The 21,806-nt window shown below is 47.3% G+C and overlaps 1 protein-coding gene across 1 annotated transcript in view; it reads right to left on the reverse strand.

Annotated features, from left to right (window-relative positions):
* The window catches only part of LOC120921651, a 61,400-nt gene extending 40,610 nt beyond the window's left edge, over positions 1-20,790 (reverse strand). The window contains exons 1-3 of the mRNA XM_040334166.1: positions 20,719-20,790; positions 14,865-15,194; positions 6,316-6,567 (exon numbers count right to left, since the gene is read on the reverse strand). Coding sequence (XP_040190100.1) covers positions 6,316-6,567; positions 14,865-15,194; positions 20,719-20,785 — 649 coding nt within the window. The 5' untranslated portion in view covers positions 20,786-20,790. The remainder of the gene's footprint in view (positions 1-6,315; positions 6,568-14,864; positions 15,195-20,718) is intronic.
* Positions 20,791-21,806: the final 1,016 nt, after the last annotated feature.

Below are 21,806 nucleotides of genomic sequence, written 5' to 3' on the forward strand. Positions count from 1 at the left end.
AGATCGCATTTTGTGTATCCATCTGGATTCACTTTTACTAAGTTCGCGAACCTTATGGCTACCTCTCCAGTGGGGGGGTGTATTTTTCAATGGCCCAAAACTTTTCATTTCTTTTGGGTTATTATCGTGACACATTGCGAAATGGCGTGAGACATTATGCTTATCGAAGCCTTTTTCAATGTTCTGAACATGTTCTCTTATGCGTTTCCACATAGGCCTTTTCGTGCGTCCTATATATTGGAGTGAGCAGGAGCACTGTAGGACATACACCACACCTTCTGTTCGGCAGGTAATAAGATCTTTGATAGCATATTCTTTTTGGGTGACGTTTGACACAAATTTAGAACATTTCTGTCCGTTGAAATTCGTTTTTTTGCAGGCGTAACACCGCTTGCAGGGAAAAAAAACCCTTTCCTTGATAGAATGTAAGTAAGTTGTTTTTTGTTGGGGGGTCAGGGACATTCTTCGCTACCAGGTCCCTCAGAGTAGGAGCTCTTCTATATATTATTTTTGGAACACTTGGCAAGATGCCTTGTAACTGCCTGTCAGCTTGTAATATAGGCCAACGTGTTCTAAAAATCCTTTCTAGTTTTTTATGCTGAGCGCTATAATTAAGAATAATGGGTAATTCGGTTTGGAAGGTGTTGTTTTTTATTTTATCCTGTATAAGGGATTCTCTGGGGGTCTCATCAGGGGAGGGCTGGCAGGGGGGGCAGGGTGGAAATCTCCCCCCGGGCTGGTGACACTATGCACAGCCACCGGCCGGCACTACCTGTTTTTGCAGAGCAGGAATATGCCTGCTGGAGCTCTGTTAACACAGGTCACGGCCCCCGCTCACCTCCCACTGTGCCTGTGTCAGCTCCGAGGTAGATGGCTGCAGAGCTGAGCTATGTCTCGTCTCACACATAGCTCAGCCTCAGCGCACACCAGCGCTGACATCCCCTTCTCTCTCTGCACAGACATGAGGAGAGATAGAGCTCATCTGCTCCTCCTCCTTCTGAGTCTACCCTACCCACATTCCCCGGGCATGTGTGGGCACTGGACAGGAAGTTTGAACCCCAAAAAAGCTTCAGAAGGCCTGCCTGCGCCTCAGCCTCCATCCTGGTAAGCTCACCCTCTCTAGTTTCTCCTGCCTCCCAGTGTATAAAAAGGGGTGCTCTGTGGACTTTGTTAAAGGGGAGGGGGGCAGGCTTTGGTGAGCAGAGACCCTCTTTACACAATAGTCCACAGCATGCACCCTTAAATTAAGTTTCCCAGAACACCCCTTACATCAGATCTGATGTATATGGGGTCTGTGCGGACTCTGATGTAAGAGGAGGCTCTGTGCGGACTCTGATGTAAGGGGAGGCTCTGTGCGGACTCTGATGTAAGGGGGGCTTCTGTGCGGACTCTGATGTAAGGGGGGCCTCTGTGCGGACTCTGATGTAAGGGGGGCCTCTGTGCGGACTCTGATGTAAGGGGGCCTCTCTGCGGACTCTGATGTAAGGGGGGCCTCTGTGCGGAATCTGATGTAATGGGGGCCTCTGTGTGAACTCTGATGTAAGGGGGGCCTCTGTGCGGACTCTGATGTAAGGGGGGCCTCTGTGTGGACCCTGATGTAAGGGGGGCCTCTGTGCGGACTCTGATGTAAGGGGAGGCTCTGTGCGGACTCTTGTGATCATGAAAAATCTGTTTTCCTCGATCCATCACTTTTCCACGCTCTATGGGCCACTTGACTGGACTTGCCCCCCAGGCCTAGGGCTGCCAGCCCTCCCCTGGGTCTCATAGACTTTTGTAATTTGGGTTTGTATAAAGTCTTTGTCATAACCCTTATTTACGAACTTCATGCCCACCATATTTGCTTGTTCCAGAAACACATCAGCGTCAGTGCAGTTCCTCCTGATCCTTATCATTTGCCCTTTGGGAATGTTGATCAACCAGGGATCAAAATGGCAGCTATCTACCGGTTTATAACTGTTCCTTTCCACTGGTTTAAAATATGTTTTTGTGGTTATTTTCTCGGCCTCCAGGGTAATTTCCAAGTCAAGAAACTGAATCGATTTCTCACTGATTATGTACGACAATTTGATATTCTTTTGATTCTGATTTAAATTATCAAAAAATTGTGTCAGGCCTCGTACACACGACAGAGAAACTCGACGTGCCAAGCACGTCGAGTTCCTCGTCGAGTTCTGGGATGAAGCCGCCGAGGAGCTCGGCGGGCCGCCTTCTCCCATAGAACAATGAGAAAATAGAGAACATGTTCTCTATTTTCTCGTCGAGCTCCTCGGCGGCTTCATCGAGCCAAAACTGTACAGACGACAGAGTTTCTCGGCAGAATCCGGGTTTTGACCGAGTTTCTCGGTGAATTCTGCCGAGAAACTCTGTCGTGTGTACGAGGCCTCAGGGAGGCCTCATCACCATTCCAGATGATGATGCAGTCATCTTTATATCTTCTGTATAGAACTAGATGGTTAGGCATATTTTCATAGATAGCCATTTCCTCCCATTCGGACATTAATACATTTGCGACACTCGGCGCATATTTAGCGCCCATCCCTATTCCATTGAGTTGTCGATAGAAATCAGACTTGTACCAGAAGTAATTATGCTGGAGACCATAGGCTAGGCACCTTAGGACAAACCGTTTTTGTTTTGAAATAAGAGTGCCATATTTATTCAAAGCCCACTTTGTTGCTCCAATGGCCTCTTCATGGTTTATCACCGTATACAGTGATGCCACATCCGCTGTGGCTAGCAGATATTTTTCCTGTGTATTAATCACTGTAGTCTCAAGGATCTGAATAAGATGTTTTGTGTCTCTCAGATATGCCTTGGTTAAGGGGACTAGTGGTTGGATGAATTTGTCAACATATTGTCCCAGGCGGGAATTTATCGATTGGATTCCATTTATGATAGGCCTCCCAGGTGGTCTTAAAGGATCCTTGTGAATCTTGGGTACTGTATATATAATTGGAACCCTACATATATCTGGTATTAGGTATTTTTCCTCTCTTTTGGTGAGAATACCTCTTGCCCTTCCTTTGTAGATAAGTTCAGAGAGTTCCTCTTTGTATTCCCCCGTGGGGTTACCCCTGAGCTTGATGTAAGTGTTGACATCATTTAGTTGATTACCCAATTCTTCATGATAGTACTCTTTTGAAAGGACTACAATGGCCCCGCCCTTATCTGCCGGCCTAACGATTACTTGTTTATTTTTTTCAAGTTCTTTAATCCCCTTATGGATGGCTTTGGGGTCCGGCATTTTCTTAACCAGTTCCCGACCCCCGCATGTACATATACGTCCACAATATGGCACGTACAGGCACATGGGCGTACATGTACGTCCTCGCCTATTAGCGGGTGGGGGGTCCGATCGGGACCCCCCCCGCTACATGCGGAGGACGGGTCCGCTCGGGGAGCGATCCGGGACCACGGCGCGGCTATTTGTTTATAGCCGCTCCGTCGCGATCGCTCCCCGGAGCTGAAGAACGGGGAGAGCCGTATGTAAACACGGCTTCCCCGTGCTTCACTGTGTCGGCGCATCGATCGCGTCATTCCCTTTATAGGGAAGACACGATCGATGACGTCATTCCTACAGCCACACCCCCCATCAGTTGTAAACACATACTAGGTGCACCCTAACTCCTACAGCGCCACCTGTGGTTAACTCCCAAACTGCAACTGTCATTTTCACAATAAAGAATGCAATTTAAATGCATTTTTTGCTGTGAAAATGACAATGGTCCCAAAAATGTGTCAAAATTGTCCGAAGTGTCCGCCATAATGTCGCAGTCACGAAAAAAATCGCTGATCGCCGCCATTAGTAGTAAAAAAAAAAAAATTAATAAAAATGCAATAAAACTATCCCCTATTTTGTAAACGCTATAAATTTTGCGCAAACCAATCGATAAACGCTTATTGCGATTTTTTTTACTAAAAATAGGTAGAAGAATACGTATCGGCCTAAACTGAGGAAAAAAAATGTTTTTATATATGTTTTTGGGGGATATTTATTACAGCAAAAAGTAAAAAATATTGCATTTTTTTCAAAATTGTCGCTCTATTTTTGTTTATAGCGCAAAAAATAAAAACCGCAGAGGTGATCAAATACCACCAAAAGAAAGCTCTATTTGTGGGGAAAAAAGGACGCCAATTTTGTTTGGGAGCCACGTCGCACGACCGCGCAATTGTCTGTTAAAGCGACACAGTCCCGAACTGTAAAAACCCCTTGGGTCTTTAGGCAGCAATATGGTCCGGGGCTTAAGTGGTTAATCATCAGATGTTCCTAAGTACCATTTTGTTAAACACCTCTACGTGGTGATTATTGTGTACCTGGGGATTAAATAAGGACTTGTTTCTTAATTGACTATGTGTGACTCTTCCCAACAAATTTGATCTATCTGGTTCGTTCTTAGTGGGTTGATTTAACATATATTTTTTGATATTCAACTTTCTTGTGTATTTTTGAATGTCCACATACGTGTCGAATTGACTTAGGTTTCTTTTGGGGGGCAAACTTAAGACCTTTATCCAATGTAATAATCTCTGTTTGTGTTATTTCAACCCCACTAATATTGTAGATACCTTCACCTATTGGACTTTTCTTCGTTTTGATCTTGTGTCCGCCTCTGCATCCCCTCGTTCGTTTGGACTTCGGGAGTGTGCTACCTGCTCGTATCGTGGCGGAGATCTTTCGTTTCTGCGGTGGTCTAAAAAAGAAGAACGGGGATCCTGTTCCTCTCTATAGTTGGCAAGTGGCTCATAATGATTATGAGTAGGTATTGGGCTTCTTCTTGAATCATGTTGGTAATAATCTCGATTGGAGGGGGCACCCTGCTGGTATGATTGGTACTGGCCCGCTTGATGTTGATAATACTGTGGCGGGTAGTAATCCCTCGGGTCCCTTCGATCTGAATTATCTCTTGGGTCCCTTCGATCTGGATTATAGTAATTAGAGTCCTGTTGGTAACCATGTACATGACCCCCTTGATTACCTCCTGATTGGTTATGTGCTGAATTTTGGGGCTTTTGATTATTTTTGTTTTTCCAAAAAGGTTTTTTTGGGGACTTGGATCGAGGTTTTTGATCATTTTTGTTGTTCCTCCACCAAGGTTTAGGTGTTCTCGGACCACTCTGTTCCTCTCTATACTGTCTAGTTTAGTCATTAGCATAATCACGTTGGGATCTTGCATAATCATCCCCAGTAGGTCTCGGGGGTTCAGGTGTTCTATATCTGAGTTCCCTCGGTGGGGTGATGATGCGTACCTCTCTATCCGGAGAGGATGCTACTGATCCTGTTTTGCCATCTTTAAGATTCAATTGCCATCTAAAAGTTTGATGAGATCTATAAGATCTATGAGATTTTATATATCTTAATTATATGTACAATATAATTTTTTAACCATACCTATTCGACGGAATGAACAAGGGTTTTTTTTTCCCAATGCCCGGCCCTCGGTGTTACGGGGTATTGATTACCGTGGCATTGCAATGAGAAGGTTTTTTCTTAAATGCATTTTTATTTTTGTATTAAAAGTCGTTTTTTGTAGATGCATTTGCATGGATACTCTGTACACCATACATGTTTGAACTTTTGCCAGCAATGATGTTGAGGTCAGCTCCCTCCGTTTGGTTCTACTTCCTGTATCCTTTGAAACGCAGCGGCTCTGTTAAAAGCTCAGCCGGATCTCCACTGTCACGTAGTGACCCATGACTAAGTCACGTGGCAAGTGACGTAACGCGTGGGGGAGGAGCCTATGTGACTGGACATTCGATCCTAATGAGGAGACCATCGAACTGAGTGGCAACCTTATCTAACATGAGCCTGTGTTCAACAGAGGATTCGTGAGTGCATACACCGTCGGTGTAGTCCGTGTCCCCTTTCCTTGTTCCTCGCAATATTGCACTAGGAGGCTTGTCCTCTTTCTCTTTTTTCTCTTTTATATGCCGCTGGAGCGATCCTAACATATTTGGTTGGCCTGATCCCTTGAAGCAGTGATCTCAATCTAAAGCAGTGAAAGGGAAGCGCTGGCTGCTTGCAGGACTCCCTATGTGAATTGGCTTTTTTCCACTTAACTCTGTGTGGACTCACTGATTATTATTTTTGTGTGATTTTATTTTATTTTATTTGTATTATCACCAGCTATCTGCACACTCAATAGCTATTGTATCTATCACTGTTACTGGCATAGGCTGTCAATTATACTCACATTAGTTGATAATAGCGCTATCACATTTTTTATTATTGTAAATACAGGTGTATTGTGAAAGAAGAACAGAAAGGCGGAGTTATCTTTTAAATGTCTCTGTGCCCATCCCCTGATCTCTCCTCACCTGGACAGGTATCTCTGGCTTTGCTTGCCTTCAACTGGCTGACCCCATTCTCCGCAGTACAGGTGATGTTCCAGGGCCCCGGTGACCCCACAATGGCTGTAATCTTATTGGCAGAAGTGGAATAATTCTCCTGGGATCCTCCAATCACAGATAGGCTGATATTCGGCTTAGTCCCCGCCTCCACCCTGCAGGAGATCTCAGCGCTGCCATTCCGGAGACATGAGACATGGAGGAGCGGAACCGATACTGGAACTGAGAGAGACAATCATTTCCATTGATAAGGTCCAATATATACACAGCATGCCCCTCCCCCATCCTTACCTATAAACAGGTGTGCAGACATCTTCCTGGAGACTGGAGGAGATAGATTGTGTGCACACCTCCCCCAAACACTAAATCCCCTCCCCCACTAACATGACACCCATTTTCTTCAGTCATGTGACCCCCATACACAGCGCTTATCAATCTCATCTGGATGATCGGCTCTAAGAACATTGTACATGGCTACTGCTGTGTGAGAGATATTCTGTACATTGTAAAGGGATTAGGTGAACGCACCCGGGTTTGGTTTGAACGGGTACATGACTAAAGTTCGGGTGCCGAATTCAAACCCCACTGAAGTCAACGGCCAGGGATTCCTTTCATCTACACCAAACCCCTATGATTGTCTTGTATATGTGTTAAGGGGAGACCCCCACAGGGTGATGTACCCTTCAGGTCTGGCATGGAATTATATTGGGGAACCCAATGTAGAAATCAAGAAAAAAGTGTAGGGTCTCCATTATATCTATACCTGACCTTTAATCTAAGCATGCAGCCTAGTTGGCCAGGAAAGGGGGGACAAGTGTGTACCCCCCTCGCTCATGAACCATACCAGGCCACATGCCATCATTATAAGGGCATATCTTGCCAGGGAGAACCCCCCCCCCCCCGGCAAAGAACCTCATCCCCATGATGAGGACAAGGGTCTCTTTCCCCTAACCCTGGCCTGGTGGTCGTAGGGGTCTTCCAGTGGGAAGCCACCTTTAACAATACAGGCAGGGCCGATCCTAGGCAGGGTGCGCGGGGTGCTCCGCACCCAGGCGCCGCAGAGGTGGGGGCGCCGAAGCTCCAACGTGCTCCCCTCCCTCCTCCTTGTCTGTGTCCAGAGGCGGAGCCCATGTAGCGGGTGCTGCGTTTCCCCATCATGCTTGCTCTCTCCGCTGGGAACTGCTTTGGGGGGGCTCTGATGGGCTCTGATGGGGGACACCTGCTGTGGGTGGCTCTGATGAGGGACACCTGCTGTGGAGGGGCTCTGATGAGGGACATCTGCTGTGGGTGGCTCTGATGAGGGACACCTGCTGTGGGGGGCTCTGATGGGGGACACCTGCTGTGGGGGGGCTCTGATGAGGGACACTAATGATCCTTGCTCAACCCGTTTCCCAGACACCCAGTGGTGCCCTTAATTGTTAATGGCACCCCCCATGCATCTGCTAAGGTCACGTATTTTCATACACGTCAGAGTGCATGGTGGCACAGTTTGGTGCAGGGTCAGAGACTAATGCCTTGTTCACAGGATCGGTTTTCCCGGCGGTAAAAAGTCTGCCGGGAAAACCGAGGGGAAAACCGAGAACCTGCTCAGTAGCTTTTTCCCCCTACACACGGCCGGGTTTCCCAACAGGAAAACTGCCATGAGAGCTTTGGTTGGGAAACCTGGCCGTGTGTACGCTCCACTGAAGGCTTAAAAACCACCTGGAATCTCGACGGGAAAAAAGAGAACATTTTTCCCTTTGGGATTCCTGGTGGTTTTCCTTTATGGAAAACTGCAGTGAAGCATACACATGGCTAGGATTCCCGGGCAAAAGCTCTCATGGCAGTTTTTCTGCCAGGAAAACCAATTGTGTGTACGAGGCCTTACAGTATTTTCCATGTTTCCAAAAGTGGAGGAGCCCATTGAAAGGAATGGACTGCCCTGCACAATGATGCGTGAAAACACATATACCTGTAGGCATGAACCGAGCCAAACTCTGGCTCAGGCAGAAAATCACAATAGTCAAATGCCTCTGCCACTAGGGGAGCTGGAGAGCAGAGACGTTTCTCTTGGTGAGCTAGGCTGGATGTTGGATATTTGGTATGAGGGGGGTATGTCTCCAGTGATGGGATGAGAGTACCAGCACTGGGTTCAAGGAAATAAATCACTGAGGCATTTATTGGGCAAAGCTTTTCTGTTTATGAGAGCAGGGAGCCGGACACTGTGGGCTAGATTCAGCAACGATTTACGCCGGCGTATCCATAGATACGTCGCGTAAATTCAAAGCTGCGCCGGCGTATCTTCTTTCTGTATTCAGAAAGCAAGATACGCCGACATTAGCCTAAGATATGACTGGCATAAGTCTCTTACGCCGTCGTATCTTAGGGTGCATTCTCACGCTGGCCGCTAGGTGGCGCTTCCGTCGTTTTTGGTGTAGAGTATGCAAATTACCTAGATACGCCGACTCACAAACGTACGTGCGCCCGGCAGTAGTTTTTTACGTCGTTTGCGTAAGGCCCCGTACACACGAGACGATATCCGCTGGAACCGGTCTGCGACGCTGGAAGGTAAATACTTCCACGCATGCGTCGAATCATTACGACGCATGCGAGGGAGGGGAGCAGACGGACTGATCCGGTGAGTCTGTACAGACGACCGGATCAGTCCGCTGGACTCGATTCCAGCGGATAGATTTTGTAGCATGCTACAAAAATTTTATCCGCTGGGAATCCGTCGGCTGGATTTTTATCCGCATTTTTATCAATCCCAGCGGATAGATCCGGTCGTCTGTACGAGGCCTAAGGCTTTTTCGGCGTAACGTTGCTCCTGCTATTAGGTGGCGCAGCCAATGTTAAGTATGGACGTCGTTCCCGCTTCGAAATTTGAAGTTTTGGCGTGGTTTGCGTAAGTCGTTCGAGAATAGGGCTGGACGTAATTTACGTTCACGTCGAAACCAGTGACGTCCTTGCGACGTCATTTGGAGCAATGCACACTGGGATATGTACACGGACGGCACATGCGCCGTTCGTAAAACACGTCAGTCACGTCAGGTCATCACATATTAGCATAAAACACGCCCCCCTTCCACATTTGAATTACGCGGACTTACGCCGGCCCCATTTACGCTACGCCGCCGCAACTTACGGAGCAAGTGCTTTGTGAATACTGCACTTGCTCCTGTAAGTTGCGGCGGCGTATCGTAAATACGATACGCTGCGCCGCCGTAAGAAGGGGAGCAGCTACCTGAATCTAGCCCTGTATGTTTTTTGCCTTCAGGAGCAAAATTCATCATGTTGTCCTGCCTGCGATGTTAAATGTGGCCACTAGATGGAGCCCAGAATAACTGTACTGTTTTACAGAAGATAGAGACTGTTCAGCTTTAATAAAATCTCCCATCATCCTTCATTCTAAGAAAAGGTAACAGGTGCATCCTGGGAGCCCAGACTCCATTTTAAGAACCAAGGGAGAGGAAATCAGACATCATATCTGCAGCACATGTTGTGGACTGAAATGACATCCCCTACAGGCAGCATTGCTGGTGAGAATGGACTCATTGCCAACTGCAGCCTCGTTATTTCATTGTGTTCTGTATGATTCCTACATTGATTGTATGTATTTCTCATTGATTTTTCCCAAAGTTTCACCCCACACTGCTTTGTCAATAAAGCTTCAAGATTGGATCCAGTCGGGTTTATCCCAGAATAGGAGGGATGAGCTGCATGTCGAGCTAAACACAGGGAAAGGCGTGGTGAGGACAGAACACTTTGCTAAACTCTAGACACGCCCAGAACCAAAACATTCGTATTCGATTGGTTATTTCAATTATTTAATTTTGTTAAATTCATTTAATTTGGTTTCAGAATTCATTTAGCTTATTCGTTTTTGAATTTGATTGAAATTTTCTGAATTCGGTCAAATTGAGTTTGACTGAATTTGGAAAATTTGAATCAAATTTTAATTTATTCTATTCAAATTTTCGCCAGACGGTTAGATTATTTCTATTTTATTCTATTGTATTTTTATTCTATTCCTTTCAATTTGATTCTCTTTTTTTCTATTCTATTCCTTTCTATTAGTTTCCATTTTATTGTTCTTCTTTTTTTTAATTATCTTTATTAAACTTTTCCAACATTACAAAGATAAAAAAATACATTATACGCACATACATAAAACATAAATGGTCTCAATATACTCTCTTATTAAAATGATCTACTAGCATTGATAGAAGTTATACTGGGTAATCTACTCATCCTATATACAATATGCCCAAACCTATCGCCCCTATAATCTATTAGGTGGATTCAGAAAGACTTAGGGCCAGATTCACAAAAGGGATACGACGGCGTTTCTCCTGATACGCCGTCGTATCTCTGTTTCTATCTATGCGGCTGATTCATAGAATCAGTTACGCATAGATATCCATAAGATCCGACAGGTGTAATTGTTTTACACTGTCGGATCTTAAGATGCAATACCGCGGCCGCCGCTGGGGGGAGTTTGCGTCGTAAACCAGCGTCGGGTATGCAAATTAGGAGTTACGGCGTTTCCCGACGGATTTTCGCCGTAACTCCTCTAGTTTCCCGTCGCAAAGTTAGTCATCGTTTGACCTGCCCTAACTTTACTCAGCAAACGTATTGCTGTCTAAAGTATGGCCGTCTTTCCCGCGTCGAAATTTAAAATTTAACGTCGTTTGCGTAACACGTCCGGGAATACGGAAGTACATCGCCGTTCGAAAAAATGACGTCACGGCGCGCAAAGCACGACGGGAATTGCGAAACTGAGCATGCACAGTAGGTCCGGCGCGGGAGTGCGCCTAATTTAAATGGCACACGCCCATTTGAATTGGCCCGCCTTGCGCCGGAGGCCGCCGGCGTAGTTTTCATTGCAAGTGCTTGGTGAATCAGGCACTTGCGATGAAAAATTGCAGCGGTGTAACGTATCTACGATACGTTACGCCGCCGCAATTCTACCTGAATCTGGCCCTTAGGCTGGCGTATTAGTAGATACGCCAGCCTAAGTCTGAATCTGCGCCAACGCAAATTTAAGCGTATTCTGGTAACCAGATACGCTCAAATTAGGCTCAGATACGAGCGACGTAAGTGTCTTACACCGTCGTATCCTAAAGTGTACTTTTTAGGCTGGTCGCTAGGTGGCACTTCCATTGCGGTCGGCCTAGAATATGTAAATGAGTAGATACGCCAATTCATGAACGTACGCTTGCCCGACGCAGTAAAGATATGCCGTTTACGTAACGCACTTTCAGGCCTAAAGTTATTCCATCAAATAGCTGGAATAGTAATGTTAAGTATGGCTGTCGTTCCCGCGTCGAAATTTGAAAATTTTACATTGTTTGCGTAAGTCGTCCGTGAATAGGGCTGGACGTAATTTACGTCCACGTTGAAACCAATAGGCCCGTGCGGCGTACTTTGACCCAATGCACACTGGGATATGTACACGGACGGCGCATGCGCCGTTCTTAAAATACGTCAATCCCGTCAGGTCACCCCCCATTAACATAAAACACGCCCCCTCTGCCGAATTCGAATTAGCCGCGCTTACGCCCGCCCGATTTACGCTACGCCGCCGTAACTTAGCAGGCAAGTACTTTGTGAATCATGTACTTGCCTCGCTAACTTACGGCGGCATAGTGTAAACACGATACACTACGCCGCCGCAAAGTTAGGGCGGATTTTGTGAATCTAGCTATATATCTCTAAAAAGAGAAATCAAAGAGATAGTGAGGAGATGGGGAGAAATTCAAGGGAGAGAAGGAGAGAGAAAAAAAAAAAAATAATAAAAAAATAATACAAATTTCCCCTTTTCTTTTTTTTTTCTTTTTTGGGGGTGGGGAATATATATATATATATATATTATTATGTGTTTGAAATCTAGAGTTCTCGATTCATTATTCTCTAAAGTGCATAGTGCAAAGACAAGTAAAGGGGAGGGGTGGAAAGGGAATAAATTCCCTTAAAAATTAATTGTGCTAATTTACCAAACAAATAAATAATATATATATAAAAAAAAAGTGAGAGAAAGGGAAGAATATATATGCATTGTGTGTTCAGGATCTAGAATTCTCTACAAAGTAATCTTTCCATTCTATTCTAATCTATTATATTTGATCTTATTCTAATCTAAATTAGAATTTTGGAAGGTGGTTATATTCTTTCTAGTCTATTGTTTGTTCTATTCTATTTTATTTTCTTCTAGTCTATTTTTTTCTATTCTATTTCATCTTTTTATTCTATTTTCTTCTATTCTTGTTTTCGATTTAAAATTCCAATTTGATTCAAATTTGAGCTGAATTCCATTCCATTATTTCTGATTTTTTTAAATTCATTACTATTGTAATTTGGAAATTTTGCTACATCCGAATTTCCGAAAAACAATAAAATCCTTCTGAATTTGGATTCGGAGCAAAACGAGCCGCACACGTCTACTAAACTACGAACTTTCTGTTCCGTAAACAAGTTGGATTGAGGGAACAGTACAGGCACACTGGGCATGTGCGGGATTTGGAAACCATTGGGCAGATGAGGCCGACAAGAAGAAAGTCGCAGGGACTTTTCAAAGATGGCGCTTCCCTCTGCCACAGACGGCTCATTTGTTTTTGGGATCAATTTTATATTCAAACAATAAAGCATTTGGTAACATTTAATGGGGGTGTTTTATGTCATTTATTCAAAATTGAAACTATGTGGCTGAGTTAAAGGGGTTGTAAAGGAACAATTTCTTCTGAGAAATCCTCACTTCCTGTTCTTCTGTCTGTAACTCCACACAGTAATGCGAGGCTTCCTCCCTGGTGTGGAGTGTTGTGCTCGCTACGTTGCAGATAGAGAAATGAAGCTGTGTGTTAGTGGGCGTCCTGACTCTCCTGTAATCCAAGGGAGGGGGCGAGCACGACACTCCACACCAGGGAGAAAGCCTCGCATTACTGTGTGGAGTTACAGACAGAAGAACAGGAAGTGAGGATTTCTCAGAAGAAATAAGGACATTAAAAAGCAAAATGGAAAGAAGAGGTAAGTGAAGGAGGACGGCACTGAGGTAAGTGAAGGAGGGCGGCACTGAGGTAAGTGAAGGAGGACGGCACTGAGGTAAGTGAAGGAGGACTGCACTGAGGTGAGTGAAGGAGGACTGCACTAAGGTAAGTGAAGGAGGACTGCACTGAGGTAAAGGAAGATATTTAGGGAAAAAAATTGACCATTACAACCCCTTTAAGCTCCTCCCTCATTGTAATATGTGAAGAAAATAGATTTTATTCGGAATACAAAAACAGGATATGAGGAGTTCCCTGTAGAGGAGACTCCGCCCAGTGTGGTTCTTGGTGGATTCCTCTGGGATGAAGAGTCTCCTGTGCTGGGAATCCCCCAACATCTGTACGGGGGGAGGGGTGAAGATTTCCCCGCTCAGGTGAAGGATGAGATCTTCACACCCCGTCTGTGTTTCCACCATTGTCACCCATCCATCAGCAGAATTCCCACCACCCAGATCATGGAGTCCTCATAGTGAGAGAGGAAAATGAGCACAGAGGGGAGGGGCTGCCCAAAGCGACCAATCAGAATTTTTAATTCATTTTTTTTGAGAGGTGAAATCTGATTGGCTGCTGTTGGCAGAAGCTCCGCCCTCCAATGTTGATGAATCGGCTCCATCCCAGTAAACTGACCTCCAACTTACCGCGGAGAGGTCGGCTCCGCCTAGGTCAGAGGTCAGCCTGAGGGTTTGGAGCCCCAACTGGGGTCACTGAAATCCCCTCCGTGGTCTCCAGATTGCTCCATTGTCAGTGTGTGTATTGGGGATCTGTCACACCCCCATCAATGGTCACGTCTACCACATGGGGACCCCGAGCAGAATGCACAGCACAGTTCAGATCACAGCAACTTCAGGAGGGCTGAGCACCGCAGATCTGAATCCACAGGGAATGGTGAGGATGGGGCAGGAATCAGAGGACATTGTACATACGTCTCTCCCAGATCTTCTCCTATATAATGTATGGATATAAAGACACGGAGCGGGGGGGACACTGCTAGGACTGGGGGTGGGGGATGGGTGGACTTACCTTCTACATGGAGCGGGGAGGACACTGCTAGGACTGGGGGTGGGGGATGGGTGGACTTACCTTCTACATGGAGCGGGGAGGACACTGCTAGGACTGGGGGTGAGGGATGGGAGGACTTACCTTCTACATGGAGCGGGGGGGACACTGCTAGGACTGGGGGTGGGGGATGGGAGGACTTACCTTCTACATGGAGCGGGGGGGAAACTGCTAGGACTGGGGGTGGGGGATGGGTGGACTTACCTTCTACATGGAGCGGGGAGGACACTGCTAGGACTGGGGGTGAGGGATGGGAGGACTTACCTTCTACATGGAGCTGGGGGGACACTGCTAGGACTGGGGGTGGGGGATGGGAGGACTTACCTTCTACATGGAGCGGGGGGGACACTGCTAGGATTGGAGGTGGGGGATGGGTGGACTTACCTTCTACATGGAGCGGGGAGGACACTGCTAGGACTGGGGGTGGGGGATGGGTGGACTTACCTTCTACACGGACGGTGTAATTATCTGTCTGTATAAGGCCTCCTGCAGAGTTGTGTATAGTCACACTGTATCTCCCGTCATTCTCCAGAGTCACATTGGATATGATGAGACTTCCATTCTCTGATATCCTCATATTGGGGAAAGTTGTGTTGTTATTTTTACCCGATGTACATCCCTTGAGATTAAATATTCTGGTGTCTTTATATTTCCATTCAATCTGATCACATCTCTTTGTATCTGTACGGTTGAGGGTTAGATTGAGTCTGATGGGGAGGAGAAGATCAGATCCCGGCCGGGTGAATATTTCCTCCTGAACACTCGGGACATTTCCTGTACAGACAGAATACAGATCCCAGTCAGGTCACAGTGTACAGATGAAAAATGTAAAGTCAGCGCTTAGTGGAAAAAAATAAAGAAAACAGCCGCTAGCACTAAAAGGTCAATAAACCTTCCAGCTAATAGTAAAAACAGTGCTGCGCTTAAACACAAAATGAATGATAAATAAAAAAAATCAATAAAAACTATGGGTTTGATTCACTAAGAGTTAAATAACAGCAAATAAAATGCGATAAATCAGTTGTGAAAGTTCAATTCACTTCTTAAAGGGAGCTTTGAGATTCTGATAAGCCCCCTGCCTGCAGTACCCCATACTCATTCACATAGGGGGGAGCGGGATCTGTGGGCAAAAGGGGGCTTCCAGATTCCGATAAGCCCCCCCCCTGCCCACAGACCCCCAACAACCACTGGCCAGGGTTGTGGGAAAGAGGCCCTTGTCCTCATCAACATGGGGACAAAGTGCTTTGGGGCATAGAGCCTCCACCCATATAAGCACCCCCCCCATGTTCTGATATGGTTCAGAAAGGGGGGGCCCTTTCCTGACCTGCCAAGCTGCATGCTCCGATAAGGGTCTGGTATGGATTTTGGGGGGGGGGGGGCATCACACTTCTTTTTTTTTTTATTGGCATGGAGTTCCCATTAACAACCATACCAAACCCAAAGGGCCTGGAATGGACTGGAGCAGGGGTGTCAAACTGGCGGCCCTCCAGCTGTTCCGAAACTACAAGTCCCATCATGCCTCTGCCTGTGGGAGTCATGCTTGTAACTGTTAGTCTTGCAATGCCTCATGGGACTTGTAGTTTTGCAACAGCTGGAGGGCCGCCAGTTTGACACCCCTGGACTGGGGGGATCCTGCGCTGTTTTTTTATGCTTTTTTTTTCAGCTGTCAGCGATTAAGCCCACTGACAGCTGGCGATCATCGGTTGTTAAGGAGGCGGCAGCCAGCTTCCTGGCCCACTGCTTAGCAACCAGCTATTTGTCAAAAAACTGCCTGGGGGGTCTGAGGACCCCCAGGCTGTTTTTTGACAAATACCACATGTGATATCGCCAGAAAAACTGCGTGGGAATTATTGCATGCTTTTTAATGCTCTGGTCCATTTGTGAATTGGACTTTTTTGCGATATTTACCAGAACATTTTTTTGGGGGGTAAATACCCTATACAGTGGAACCTCGCATTACGAGTATAATCCGTTCCAGGAGAATGCTTGTAATCCAAAGCACTCGCATATCAAAGCGAGTTTTCCCATAGAAGTCAATGGAAACTAATATAATTCGTTCCGCATTGACTTCTATTGCATGCAATACCGCATGTGGCCAGAGGTGGGGGGGCGCTGGAGAGACTCTGAAATACTTAGAGATGGCTCAGATGCATTTGGAAATCTTCAGAGACCGCTCGGCTGCTCTCGGAAACCCTTGGAAAGGGAGTATTTCCGAGTGTTTCTGAGTATTTCCAAACGGCTCTGAACCGTTCCGGCTGTCACCGGCGCCCCCGCACCTCTGGCCACATGCTGGCTCGAATCCTGCTCATTTCGCGAGACAACACTCGCAAACCGATTTAGGAATTATAAAAAAAACAAATTGCTCGTATTGTGAAACACTCGTGAAACGCGTTACTCGCAATCCGAGGTTCCGCTGTAATCGTTATTTTTTCTTTGGGTGACTTGGACTTAGTTTACTGCATGCGATAATTTACGCAAATGAGTAACGTGATTCCCACATCGCATGCGGTAAATCTTTGTGAACGGACCCCAATGTCACAAAACATAAATATGTCCGCTGAAGAATCCAAGTGAATACATGGTTACTATCCCTTTAAATAACATGAAGCATTATTAGTGTGGAAGTAATATATAATTCAGTTCATCTATACATCATGTGACCAAGGAAAAAAAACGAAATTTTAAACTCACTCCTCCGTGTCTTTATGGACCTTCCTTTGTGCACTGGTCCAAACCATTTGGTGGAGAGGGGAATAAGGTGTGGGGTTGTTTAGGGGTTGGGCTTGGCCCCTCAGGGGTTGGGCTTGGCCCCTCGGGGGTTGTTCTTGGCCCCTCAGGGGTTGGGCTTGGCTCCTCAGGGGTTGGGCTTGGCCCCTCAGGGGTTGGGCTTGACCCCCTTAGTTACAGTGAAGGGAACTCCTAAGACATCAGCATAACAAGACATATTGGAAGGCAACATGAGTTCATCTGGAATTTCGCTTCCCGGTTACAGCCAGATGGTCCCAAGTTGTAAGGACATTCAAAGCTTTGAAATATACCAGAATCTGCTTAGCAAGAGGGCTTGGCTGCGGCCCACCTGGTGTGATACAAAGACGGCCCAGGGCGCATGGAGATGATATGGTCAATACTGCCACCTAGAGGCCAATGCAATATATTACAAGGGCTATCTCCTTACCACCCCTGCCTAACCCCCCTAGCACACCTGCCTCTGTCTAACACCCCTACCACCCCTGTCTGTGTCCAACCCCCTCCCTACCACCCCTGCCTGTGTCTAAACACCCATACCATCCCTTTCCCGAGTCTAAACCCCCCAACCACCCCTGCTGCCTGTGTCTTACCCCCTCCCTACCACCCCTGCCTGTGTCTAACCCCCATACCACCCCTGCCTGAGTCTAAACCCCTCACCACCCCTGCCTCTGTATAACCCCCTACCACCCCTGCCTGTGTCTAAACTCCCCCCCACCACCCCTGCCTGTGTCTAACCCCCCCCCCCCTCTCACCACCGTTGCTGCCTCTGTCTGAACCCCACCATCACTGTTGCATGTAAATCTGACTTACTGATGAATTTAATTTTGGTTTTAATTGTCATGATATAAAATAATTGTGGGGGCCTTTTTGTCGGTAAGATTTTTATTTATTTTTTAGAGGGAGGGGCAGCACTTCATTCCTGGGCCCAGGCAGCACAATGTCTTGGGCCAGCCCTGCTGGCGCATGCATGCGCCTGGAGTCTCCCGCCCGCCTGTCACGAGAGAGTCAGCTCAGCCGCCGACATCTCCCCCGCGGAGGATCAAAGAGACTCAGCTCAGCACCGACCGTGGCCCTGCGACGTGGCGAGACTCAGACTGCAGCGCAGGTGAGGACTGGCATGTGTGGACTGGATTGGAAGTGTCTGGTACTGGGGGGGAGAGTGGCCTAGTCTGGGGCTGGGGCTGGGGCCGGGCTGGACATGTGGAGGTGGAATATGATATTGTACAGTATTGAATTTGCTGGGCATGTGGAGGTGATGATGATGATATTGTACACACAGTTACTTTGCTGAGTAACTAATTACTTTGCCAATGTAGTAACTGAGTCACTAACTCAATTACTTTTTTGGACAAGTAATTTGTAACTGTAACTAATTACTTTTTTAAGGGAAGATGAGCAACACTGCCTACAGTGCCCACGTGTCCCAGATCACACCTGATGTGCTGACGGTCAATCTCATTTCTTGAGACACTTAGACCGGGTTCACACCGGGGCGACCTGTCATGTGACTCAGCTACCCGACAAGTCGCTCTCCATGCAGTGCAATGAAACCGTTCTGATAGGAGTGATTCAAGTCCCTCCAACTTAAGAAAAGGTTCCTGCACTACTTTGAGGCGACTTGCATTGACTTCTACTAACCACTTCACCCCTTCTTGACCTGAGCATTTTTTTATCCTCAGTTTAGGTCGATACGTATTCTTCTACATATTTTTGGTACAAAAATAATCGCAATAAGCGCTTATTGATTGGAACATCATAAAACACTTCAGCACACCCCTCAGACACTTTGATTGGTTATGTTATTTTTTGGAAACACCCTCTTTGGGACCAGAATGGCTGCATCTGCAGCTCAGTATTATAGTAACTGTACTGTGAAGCCAGGAGCTGAGCCCTTCCTGACCATTTGCACTGTTACACAAGCACCAGCTTGTTGCCTTTGGAGTGCATTGGCATGCATCCCTGATGTGGAGCATTTTTATACCTACCCTTTTGGTGGCTGGCGCTGCGTCTTCTTACCAGATAACCTGTGCGCTAAGATTCCTGCTGTTCCTTGCTTGCTCAGTACTGACCCAGCCTTTGTTGCAGTCGGGGTTTCTATGATATGTACTCTGATAATAATGTTGCATTATCACCTCTTTATAATGTTCTCATTCTTATGCTTGAGAAAAGAGCGCCGCTGACGCAACACACACAGCGCGCATGCTCGAGAACGCGATGCACTCCGGTGAGGTCATCCCTTCATGCCACCCAGTCACCTGCGCACCAAGCCTTGCTTTGGTTTCTTTCACCGTTCTTCCATCACAACGGTGGCCAGTGGGGATCCTAGTGCCTTGCGAAGACAGGAGCGGGGAAACTTGACTTCCCACCGATGACATCCCTTTTATCTCTGTACACATGTGAGTTGCCAATTGGATGATTCTATTAAATTGTTTTTAATTGAACACTTAGAGGCACATCTCCCCTTGTTTTTTTTACTGGACAGAGAGGAGCCCACAGGAGGAGGACACGGAGGGGACACATTGCTGCTGTCGAGGTATCTATGATATGTACTCTGTCTGATAATAATACTGTATTATCACCTCTATATAATGTTCTTACATACCTCTGCCTGGATAGAGAAGAGCCCACAGGAGGAGAACACGGAGGGGGCACAGATGGACACGGAGGGGGCACAGGAGGACACGGAGGGGGCACAGGAGGAGGACACAAAAGGAGACACAGGAGGAGGACACGGAGGGGACACAGAGGGGACACAGGAGGAGGACACGGAGGGGACACAGAAGGAGGACACAGAGAAAACACAGGAGAAGGACACGGAGGGGACACAGGAGGAGGACACGAAGGAGACACAGGAGGAGGACACGGAGGGGACACAGGAGGAGGACACAAAGGAGACACAGGAGGACACGAAGGAGACACAGGAGGAGGACACGGAAGAGACACAGGAGGGGGACACAGGAGGAGGACACGGAGGAGACACAGGAGGAGGACACAGAGGGGACACAGGAGGAGGACATGGAGGGGACACAGGAGGACACGGAGGGGACACAGGAGGACACAGAGGAGGCACAGGAAGACACAGAGGGGACACAAGAGGAGGACACAGAGGAGACACAGGAGGAGGACACAGAGAAAACACAGGAGGAGGACACGGAGGGGACACAGGAGGAGGACACGAAGGAGACACAGGAGGAGGACACAAAGGAGACACAGGAGGAGGACACGGAGGGGACACAGGAGGAGGACACGAAGGAGACACAGGAGGAGGACACGGAAGAGACACAGGAGCAGGACACAGAGGGGACACAGGAGGAGGACACGGAGGAGACACAGGAGGAGGACATGGAGGGGACACAGGAGGGGAACATGGAGGGGGCACAGGAGGACACGGAGGGGACACAGGAGGACACAGAGGAGGCACAGGAGGACACAGAGGGGACACAAGAGGAGGACACAGAGGGGACACATTACTGCAGTTGGGGTATCTATGATATGTACTCTGTCTGATAATAATACCGTATTATCACCTCTACATAATGTTCTTACATACCTGTGCCTGGACAGAGAAGAGCCCACAGGAGGAGGACACGGAGGGGGCACATTGCTGTGGTCATCATATTGGGTCTGTGTGAGAAAAGAGAAATTACAGAGAAATTAAGGAAGATGACTTGGCATTTTCTCATTTCACTTAATTATAGACTATGTGGAAACTCATAATCAATGTCCATTAAACAATTGCTGCATGAGGGCGTGTCCAAGATGGCCACTAAAGCAGACGTACACTGAGTGAGCTCTCTCCCAACCTCCTGCTTTATGCCCTTTTCCCCTGCACATTGGCTGATATATTCTGCCTGGAAGGGACGAGCCATCGGTGGTGACCGGTATGACCAAAGGGAAAGGTGCCTTGACCAGCCACAAATCACAGAAATCAGCTAAAACTCCTGCCAAAGCGGGCCCTCTTCCCGTCCGCTGCAACTAACATGGCATCCCAAACGGAGGACACTGACAGAGACCCAGCGCTGTGGGAGCAGTTCAACTTTCATGCCCTGATGCAGGTGATCAATACCCGCCAATCTACCCAAATGGTTACGATAGAACTATGCAGCTGGACATCAGTCTGATCCGCCGGGATATGGACTGCTTTTGCTCCCGCCTTGCAGAGGCAGAGCGCCGCAAGGATGATATAGAAGATACACTGCAGGAGCAGACTGCCTCCCTCCACACACTGCAGACCAAGATTAAGACCCTGGAGGCACGAGCAGAAGACGCTGAAAACCGCAACAGGTGGAATAATCTTCGCATTGTGGGGCTGCCAGAAGGAGCAGAAGGGACCAACCCGACTGCGTTCATGGAACACCTGCACCCTCATCCCGCTTGTCCCGTTCTGTAATTTGGAGAGGGCCCATAGAATGCCTGCTACCCAGGGGCCCCCTGGGAGCTCCTCCATGCACCTTCATCCTGAAGCTCCTGAATTTCAGGGACCGTGATCTGGGCCTGCGAGAAGCAAGGAAGATAGATGTGATGCCCTGAGGGGGTGGAACTCATGATCTTCCCCGACTATTCGGGGGACACTCAGAAGCTAATTCGCTCCTTTGACCATGTGAAGCTCAACCTGCACAACAAGAAAATTAAATATAG

Source organism: Rana temporaria (assembly GCF_905171775.1).
Source record: "Rana temporaria chromosome 2 unlocalized genomic scaffold, aRanTem1.1 chr2k, whole genome shotgun sequence".
NCBI lineage: Eukaryota > Metazoa > Chordata > Amphibia > Anura > Ranidae > Rana > Rana temporaria.